We start from the raw sequence: 9989 nt of genomic DNA on the forward strand, positions 1-9989 counted from the left end.
GTGCTCAATAAAATGTACAGTTAATGCAGTGTTTGGTAATTCTGTGTGTGCAGTGACACAACAACACTTCAGTGAACATTTTATTTGTAAAAGTTCTTAAAGACTTGGCAGCAACAAATAAAGTGAAAAACCACATCACACAGAGACAGAAGATGCCTGTTTGGCCACTAGGGGGCGTTCAGGAAACCCTGATGTCATTGAGACAGCATATCATCAGTTGTTAATGTCACATCTACTGATGACAGTAACTCATTAAGGCTTAAAGGACAGTGTGACTTCTGCAGCACCAACAAGAGAAGGCCACACCCACCCTCAAACCCACCCTCAATGGAGGCTCCTACAGCAGAGTCCAGTCCAGACAGACGTCTGTTTATGTGATAAACATGATTCTCCGGAAAGCTGCTCTCAGCCCACGTTTACTGTGACCCTCACTGAATCTGACCCACAGACACACACAAGGACACACAGACACACACAAAGACACACATACACACAGACGCATTAGTGGAAAACACAGCAGGTTGGAATGGGGGGTCGTTATGGTCACTCCTTGCCCCCGCGTGATTGGGAGCTGCTGTTTGTGATGTCCTCCTTGCTGCTGTTGGTGCCTTCCTTCTCCTCATCCTCAGTCCCTGTCACTCCTTCAAAGTTGTGGTCATAATCTGGCTCGGGGAGCTGCAGAGTGCTTGTGGTTGGACCACGTGGATGACGGGACTGGAATCGTGCCAGGCCTCGCTTCCTCCGGCCCAGGCCCTTAGGACTTGGCAGGCTGCGGACTGATGCCTTTGAAGTCTGCCTTGAGAACTGGAGGGAGAACTGGCGCCCCCTTGGCCGGGCTGGTGGATGACTTGGACCATTGAGTGTTGTCCAGCGGAATTGTTTGGGTCCCAGTTGAGTTGGGGAACAACAGACAGAGACAGTCCTGGACACACTGAGAGTGGATCAGACCAGAGGAGGATGTCAAAGGAGTGGAAGGAGTTTCAGAAACCAGTTTACCTTAAAACACAGCAGAAAAACATGCCACTCACCTCGGAGTTTCTGATCCTGGCTCCTCTGTGGGAGAAAGATCCAGACCATTCTGAGCTTTGCCAGATGAATCCATGTTGTTGTCACCTGACAGCGGCGGGCTGATGATGAGCTGGGGGAAGACCGCAGAGTGCGAGCTCTCAGGGGAGGGCGGGTTGCTGCTGACTTCTCTCAACGTGGAGAGGGTGTCCATAGACGGCGGGGCTATCGACAAGGAGGAGGGTGGAGCCATGTCCTCTGGACCTGCATTCAGCCTGCATGGGTTTAAAAGCCAACCAATAGAAAATGTCCACTTGGTTAATTATTGACGAGCACCACGTTAGTAGCACTCATACCTGAAGTCTGGGAAGAAGCTGCCCGTTGCATCACTGCTGTGGCGTTTAAAGATCGGACGGGGAGGGCGGAGGTCAGGGAGCTCCTGGACACTGAGCAGGCGGCGGACTCGACCCAGAACCTGAAACGTTTAACCAGATTCTGTGCCGACCAACTTCATAAATAATTCAGATGACAATGATGGTTAAAGGTTCCGTCATACCGACTCTTGGCGCCGTGCCATGATGATGTCCCGTTGCAGCTGATGACTGTCGATGATGTCAGAATCATCAAACTGCAGGATGTCGGACAGTCTGGAGGAGATGTCGGACAAAAGTTCAAACTTCACGTACACTTCAAAATGTCTTTTTGACATGAAGTAACAAGGGTTAAGCACTCGGATACAACCAACAGACGTAAAATAAATGTGTGTGTGTTGACCCCATGTCGGTGGTGGAGCCGAGGAACGAAGGGATGCAGTAGTCGGCGGCGGCGAGTGTGTATGGCGGGCGCGCATCGCAGTCGTTCCAGTAAATGTCTTTGGTCATGTGGGGCAGGTTCATGTGCATCTCGTCCACTGCCAGCAGAGACACCTTGGAAGGACAGGTAAACCGGAAGTAACATCATGTATTCCGCCTCCTTGTGTGAGAAAAGAAAGACAAGAACGGGATGCAGGCGTCTGACCTGTAGGTTCCTGTCGATGATCCAGTTCGCTTCAAAGTCGTCGTCATCTTCTCCAAATGGGTTGATCAGCTGTTCAGCTACCTGACAGCAGGACACAAACAAAGCGCCTTCTGAACTCACGCCAACCTTTAGGTTCTTTTAATTTCTCTCTTTTTGTTTCCCACAGAGGGCGCTGTTGCTCAGAAATAGTCATCGGTGTTGATCTGGATCAATATTGCGCCCACATTTTAGATTATTTTAGTCCCAAACTTTACAGATCAAACAAAGACAGACCGAGGCCTGTTCCGTCCCTCAGTCAGAACGTCGGGCTCATTTCTACTAAGTGAGTTATTAATAACTTTATATGACGTGTTATTAATAAACCAGGACAAGAGGTGAAAAACAGCTCAACAACTCCTGTGTTGACCTGCTCATCCACCCTGAACTCCTCCATACAGACGTTCCACTTTGATCTCATTATAATTACAGCCATAAGATGGCACTGTCACTTTAATGCTGCTTTATGCTAATGTAATGTAATTTGATTCAGATGTAATAACACAATTACTACAACTTGGCTCACGGCTGGGAAGCTAGTTCTGTGTTCTGACCTTCAGCCAGCCAGAGTAGAAGAAGAACTGCAGCAGTGTGAAGATGGGGATATAAAGGTCGAGGTCATGACCCGGGTAGCGTTGGGCGGGGTCGAGAAACTGTCGACCAATCAGACAAGCAAAGAAAAAGGTGTAGACCGCCAGAGTGACGACCTGAAAGGAGAGAGAGAGGCAGATCTGTGTGGGAGACTCGGAGCTCTGATTCAGTTAGAGTGATGATTACTGATCAGATTAGGTCCAACCTAAACATGTTACTGTGACAGATGTGGGACGGACCTGCGTGTAGACCAGCGGGATGCCGACCCAGTCATAGCCAAAAAGAGTTGCACACCACGTCCTGAACAGATTCATCTCCTGAACACAGACAGGAAACAGCAGCTGAGTTTCTCACCCGCCCCACTGGGAGTCATCTGAGTGTCACATTACCCACATCGCTGCTCGGTGTGGTCACAGCCTAACAGGGCTCTAAAGTGGTTTTGAAGGATGAATGAGTCTCAGAAGAGCCTGTCTGTCTGTCTGTCAGTACTCTAATGACTCAGGTGGAACAAGTGTCAGGAACCCTGCTAAGCTGCTAGCTTCTTGTGTTAGCTACTGTTTTGTTATAATAATCCTGTTTGCTACGCCATGTTGCTACATTAGTGCGACACAAAATGAACCGCTCTGAGTTACATTGAGAATGTTCTGCAGGTCGATGCTGTCCTGGATGCGTCCTTCCTGTCGAGCTTTGGACGCCAGGTTGGAGAACCAGACGACAGGGATCCAGTACTTGAGGTGAGGAGAGCGAATGTTCTCAAACACCTTCCTCTCCTCAGGAGTCATGAAGCCTGCAGGTGAACACACACAGGTGGTGTTTGAGTGGTTTAAAGTCTAAAGGACATAAGAAAGCAGAACTAAACTGCAGTCGCAGTCTGAGGTCTTTAACCTCTAACAAAACAGGATCAGACCGGTCATCACCCCCGCTGCTTGCAGTGCTACTCTGACCAGTTGGTAATGAGGCAGTCCCAGAGGGCATATCAGCCAGTCACAGGAAGGAACAACCAGAGCCGGGAAGGAGCTGACCTCCCTCTGACTTTCACCAGCTCAGCTCAGACATGTTCAGTATAAAGTCACATGGTGGCACAGGCCAGGGTCTAACCTGCCTCCTCCACGTGGTCCATGGTCGGGAACCGTTTGCAGACGGCCGTGCTGACGGAGCGGAAGATGAGGAGTGACGTCAGGTTGACATATCGAACCAACGTCCGGCGCAGCAGGCGGCCGTATTCATCTTTTCCCTGAACACAGCTGGAGAGAAGCCAGAAATAATGTGTATTTGTAGTTCCGGTGTCTGCATGTAGGGGGCAGTATAGAGGCTGTGAATGTACCTGGAGATGTGGAACATGAGTCTGTCAGGCCAAGGCAGGTTAACAAACTGATTCCACCATCGATTCACCACTAGAGTCACATAAAAGCCTAAAAACAAAGACAGGATCCAGTCAGGAAAAGAACACTCCTCAAATTAACACATACTGTTGTAATACTGCTTCCTGTGAAAGTCTACTGTAATATTACTCAGGATGAGGACCTCCTGAGGCCCCCTGGGGACACACTGATACTAATCAGGGTGGAGCTCAGCTACACAAACACTCATCCAGCTTTTAGCTTTCTCTGCTCTTTAATGATCCGTTTCCATTAGCAGCCTGCTAATGAGGCAACCAAACCCCGGGTCTGTTGTCTGTCAGCCTCTCTCTAACCGAGCAGGAAGCACACTTACAGCCATTTTACAGTTTATAGTTGTCTTTAAACGCACTATTTATGTTTTAATTTCCAAACACACATTTAACTCTCAGTCAGCCTGAGTGAGGAATGAGTCCTGCTCTCAGAGGACTCATGATCCTGTAATTATTAATAACACATATCAGTGGAGTTTGTCTTGGGTCCCCTGTGAGTCTGACAGGTCTGTAATCTGGGAAGCATTAGCAGTGCATTCTGGGAGGGTAGGCCGATAATGACAGTGTCACATCAGGTTTCTTCAGAGGGCATTTTAGTTGTAAATAAACACCAAAAACACACTTTTATCTTTAAAACTGAAGATGCTAATAAAGTTTAAAAAAAAAAAAAGATGCTGTTCTGCATTAAATCTGACGTCCAGTTGCTGCACCATCACATCACTGTAGTCTGATCGTGAGTGTGTACATGTATTTATTCACTGAGCTCCAGGTGGCACAAAGAGTAAAGTGCTGGTAAACATACCCAGGACGAAGGTGACAGGGATCTGCTCAGCGTATTTGTCACAGTACATGGAAAGTTTCTCAAACAATCTCTTCTGGTGGTCTGAGAGGACGAGCCTGGCGGACAGAGGACGCAGACGTCAAAACCAACACTTGGCGACTACACAAAGTTCTTTAGTTCCTCATCAGCAGCTGACCAGGACTTCCAACTCTGTGTTTCTAACATGGCTGTGCTTGGACATGGAGGTCTGTGGGGACTGACTATGTTTTGAATGCAACCTCTAGTGGACACTTGAGGAACTGCAGCTTGAGGCAGCTCCATCTTTCAGTCATAGGGGTGCTGCTTGAAATACAATTTCTGAAGCGGGAGATGTAGCATCAAGGTCCCACCTGCTGTCTCCCCCCCTCGTACATGCAGACAGACGTAACCCAGCTACTGCCATCTTGTGGCTGTGGACACACCCTACATGCTATTAAATAACAGCCAAGAACACTAAACTAGCTCAGTAACAGTCATTATTTCTGCTCTTATCTGGCCATAACCTTCATCATTAACTCTTTAATTATGCTGAAACATAAATTTAACTCTAGCATTCCCAGAGTGTCACTGGAGTATAGTCAGTACAGTTCACACTGTTTCTGGCACTTACACTTAAAAGTGCTGATGATAGTCACATGTTAATTTAAATAACAAATCAATAACAATCTGATCAGAAAACTGACCTCTTGAACAAAGATCAATGTAAACAGGAATACACCATTTTTTTAAATAATAAATTGCATATCCCTGACCCCCCCCCCCATGATGTTCACAGATCCACTGACCCATGTGCCCTTTGTGTGTGTGTGTGACCTGTATACGACGCTGAGGACTGTGTAGAGTAGAGCGAACAGGAGGAACTCTCGGTACAGCAGCTTGTAGATGCTCCCTCTCCAGCGCAGCAGCAGTCGGTGGAAGCTCAAAAAGGAGGCGTTGGCAACTTTGCTGGAATAAGTGACGGTCATCCTGAGGCAGTCCGACCTGAGGAGCACACACACCTGAGTCCAGATGGAGCCAGTCAGAATCCCCCCCCAAAAATATCTCTACTCTACTCACAGAAAATGCCTGTGGTTCCTTCTCAGCAGAGCTTTTCATCAGGCTGCCTCTTCCACCAAATGCCACCCACTCTCTCTCTGTCTGTCTCTTTCACTCTCTCTATCTGATGCTCTCTCGCTCCCTGTGTCTCTCCACCATGATGCTGTCCAGTTGCCCAGTAATGCCTGATAGAGCGCGCGCGCACACACACACACACACAGAGTTATATTGATGAGCCAACGAGCTAAATGTAGTCATGTTTCTGGTGTGTGTGTGTGTTGGCTTAGATAGTGAAGTAGACATGTATAAACAGAAATAGTATCATCAACAACGTGATGTCACAGCAGTCAGCAGCATGAGACACTATAATTTTATTAAGACTGAACACAAATAATAATAATTAAAACAACTAAAGCTCTGTTTTACAATGATAAATTCAGCTTCATCAAATTAAACTACAGAAATCAGTCCCCCAGGAGGTTAATTCCACCTCGGCAACATGAATAAACTGTAATTAAAAGGGTTAATAGTCAAACTTTAGTTGTGTTTAAACTAAAAAAACGTCTAAAAAAGTTTTTGTTAGTTATTTTGGCGCAGCAGAAAAAAACAGAGTGAGACCTCTTCTCTTCTCTTTCGCCCGAGGTTTCCAAACAGGAAGTGATGTAATTTCACGCTCCTGATTGGCTAGTTGCTTTCGTGTGTTTCCGGCTGTCTTCGCTCCGCCCCGAAGAAAAGCATTTCGCGGTAAAATTAAGCGCAGACAAACAACAACAAAACACGTAAGAAAACAAACTATTTACTCCGTCTGAAGCAGTCTGTGTTGCAGCTGAACTGTGCGCGGTGTTCAATGTAGCGGCTAGCAGCCGCAGTTAGCCTCTGGCTAAAAAAGTGTTAGCATCCTTACCTTACCTTAGCTCTGATGTTTGTTTTGTTGCTAACATGAGAGGGACGCTAACCGCAGGCCGCGGGGAGCTTAGGTTCAGGATGGATGTTGGACATTGAGTTTCTGTCCAGCAGCGTCTTACTGAGGGACCACCGACAGAATACTTGAGCCTGACAGAAACCTGACCGCCACTTACTGACTTTAGCTAACTTATATTACTACATGACAGAAGTAAGAGCATTATTTTAAGTGTTCATTAGTTTCTCTGTTACACATTGTATAATGTAACAGAGAACAATATGTGAAGTAATGTGGAAAAAAACTGACGCGTTGTAGCTGATATTCTTGATCAATTATTTATAAAAATGTCAAATTTATGAGCTTCTAAATGTATTTTACTTCAACGTTGAAAGTTTGTTTTCTGTCATGTACAACAAAGAGAAAGGATCAAATCTGGAGGCTGTAAGAAGCAGTCATTTACATTTTGGTGCTCAGTTTAGGATCAATAATATTTCATTAAAAAAATCATTTCTGTAGAAAATAAGCACGTGTTATTTCTGTGCATGCTCAGTGGAGCCATGCCTTCCAATGTGGAAATTAAAGCCAAAGTGAGCGACCCGGTGGAGTTTGCGCAGAAGGCCGCACAGCTCAGCCAGTCAGAGGGCACGATCATCAGGCAGCATGACACCTTTTTCACCTGCAGCAGAGGACGGCTGAAGCTGCGGGACCTCAAGGTAAATAAAGGGTCGTGTGTGTGTGTGTGTGTGTGTGTGTGTGTGTGTGTGTGTGTGTGTGTGTGTGTGTGTGTGAGAGAGAGAGAGAGAGAGGCTGTACTGTGAATGGAGCTTCAGCAGCACAGACTGGGCCGTGGGCTCCCTCTGGTGGCTGCTGGGAGATAAACACTAACCATTTGTTGTTTGTTTGTTTGTTAGAACGGGTCAGGTCAGCTGATCTTCTATGAGCGTCCAGACACTGACGGTCCCAAACTGTCCCGTTACTCCATCAGTCCGACCAGCGATCCACAGAGCCTCCAGGTCTGTCACAGGATAGATAAATCAAACACTTTAATAACAATAATAATAATCTGTACATTAATGATAATGATCAGTATCTATGTTCAGACTGTGCTGTCAGACGCCCTCGGGGTTAAAGGGGAGGTGCGGAAGGAGCGACGCCTGTTTCTGATTGGTCAGACTAGAGTCCATTTGGACACAGTGGAAGGACTGGGACACTACATGGAGCTGGAGGTGAGCTCACACACACACATGCACACTCTGATACATGATGTTTCATAGCAGAAGCTTTGGAATGAATTAAGTTTTCAGAGTTTAACACTTTGATGCTCATCCTGTATGAGCGTACCAGGAAGTATGTGAAGAAAGTCACATGACTGGATCTCAGTCACTCTCTAAAAGCATATCTCTGACATTTATACAGAAGTCACATATTTGTGTTTGCGTATTTTGTTATTAAAATTATGTCATAAATCTGAATAATTCCTAAAAAGAACAGCTACAGCTGGAAGTCATAAAGGATGTCTCTTTCCTCAGTGTGCGGACACAGGATGACGCTGACTCTGGTTTAATTTATCTGTGTGTTGTGCGTCTGTTTGTCATAAAAGCGTTGTGACTGCGAGCGACAGACATCACTGTGTGAACATCGGTCCAGAGCTGCAGATGTAAACTGTGACTGAACGATCTGTGTGTGTTCAGGTGGTGATGAGGCCGGAGCAGACAGTGGCAGAGGGACAGCAGGTATGTGTGGACTGTTTGGATTGTCAGACTCAGAGTGGTGGAGTCCATCCCCATTTTCGTTGTCTTGCAGGTGGCCGAGGATCTGATGCAGCAGCTCAGCATTTCAAAGGAGAATCTGGTAACAGGCGCGTACATGGACCTGCTGCTGACAAACGGAGACATAAAACAAACACACCCCTGCAACGGAGAGTATTCAGAGTGCAATACACACAGTACAGAGAGCAGAGGGATCAATAATCAGAGTACACATCTAACAATCTGATCTGTTTCTATGAAATATTTCACTGAATATTTGTTAGTGTTTTGAAATGATGCTGTTAAATCTGCTTTTTTCTAAATAAATGTTCAAACACAGCACCTCCATGTGTCATCTCTTCGTAGCAGAATCTCACTCCATGTTCGGTTTGTAGTTTGGGATTGATATTTGCATGTTTCATGTGCTGTCTGCATGTACGTGTGTGTCAGGACAACAGTTTAATCCCAAAATAAACCCATAAATGCTGAAATTGTTTAAACAAACTGTAATAATAAACTTCGTAAAGAGATTTTTCTGACTTCCTACTTTCCGATGGTCCTTGAATGCATCATGTCTCAGTTGAAAACTTACAAAAATTGCCTGCAGGAAAGTCTGAAGTGCTTTTGAACAACCAGAACGTTGATCACCTCCTCACAATGATGTCAAGAATAAGATAAATAGTGGAAACATTTGTGACATTTGTTGACTGAATCTTTGGACTTTTATGACAATAATGTCCACATTGATTTCTTCCACACATGTAGAACTTCATGCTCACAAACTTCTCATGTCTTCTTGACATAATAACAATAATAATCGAGTTTTAGCCTCTGAAGTTCTGCAGGTGACTCATCCGCTCAGATCGTCGCTAAGTTTGAAGAAGTTTGTGTCGATTGTGCGTCACGAGTGACAGACGTGCTGCTGTGACTCATCCTGCTCACACCGTCTGAGTTCAGGCGATTACACCCAGACTCACAGCAGCAGAGTCATCGATCCACATCAGCAGCCACTGACACGGTTCTGACGGCGCTGACGAGCGGGGAATCCTGACCTCGCTTCACACCTCAGCAGGTTTTTACTTATTTTACCACAATCGAAAAAACTGAAACACAAGATAGGAAGTTACCAATTAAAGATGAAGAACTTTACTTTAAACTTCATGTTGATGATTTACTTCACATTAAACGTCTGTATGAAACATCAGAGTACAGAGATCATTTAAAAACCTCAGAGACATCTCAGGAACATCGTTGTTTTTATTTACGTCACAAACTAAAACTTCACTCTGAATTTGACAAACTAAAATGTTTTACAAAACTTTACAACAGAGTAACGTTTGAAGCTTTAATGAAGCTCATTAACGTTGATTTTTTTTTACAGATTTTAGGTGCTGCTGAGGTGCCACACACACGCTATGTAGGCGGAGCCTGCAGACCGCAGGA

At 45.7% G+C, this 9989-nt stretch overlaps 2 protein-coding genes across 2 annotated transcripts; one reads left to right on the forward strand and one right to left on the reverse strand.

The window, feature by feature from the left end:
* Positions 1-67: 67 nt before the first annotated feature.
* LOC114432108 (bestrophin-3-like) lies at positions 68-6119 on the reverse strand. The gene is made up of 14 exons (XM_028399910.1): positions 5916-6119; positions 5673-5840; positions 4842-4936; positions 3974-4061; positions 3748-3893; positions 3282-3436; positions 2889-2966; positions 2613-2765; positions 2023-2103; positions 1780-1931; positions 1562-1652; positions 1362-1480; positions 1029-1280; positions 68-931 (listed from the first exon to the last, which is right to left on the reverse strand). The coding sequence occupies exons 2-14, from the start codon at positions 5822-5824 to the stop codon at positions 544-546; spliced, it is 1950 nt and encodes a 649-aa protein (XP_028255711.1). The 5' UTR covers positions 5825-5840; positions 5916-6119; the 3' UTR covers positions 68-543.
* Positions 6120-6595: 476 nt separating this feature from the next.
* LOC114432124 (uncharacterized) lies at positions 6596-8885 on the forward strand. The gene is made up of 6 exons (XM_028399938.1): positions 6596-6673; positions 7349-7511; positions 7710-7811; positions 7899-8024; positions 8490-8531; positions 8602-8885. The coding sequence occupies exons 2-6, from the start codon at positions 7356-7358 to the stop codon at positions 8791-8793; spliced, it is 618 nt and encodes a 205-aa protein (XP_028255739.1). The 5' UTR covers positions 6596-6673; positions 7349-7355; the 3' UTR covers positions 8794-8885.
* The last annotated feature ends 1104 nt before the right edge of the window (positions 8886-9989 follow it).

This window comes from Parambassis ranga, chromosome 2 (genome assembly GCF_900634625.1).
Source record: "Parambassis ranga chromosome 2, fParRan2.1, whole genome shotgun sequence".
NCBI lineage: Eukaryota > Metazoa > Chordata > Actinopteri > Ambassidae > Parambassis > Parambassis ranga.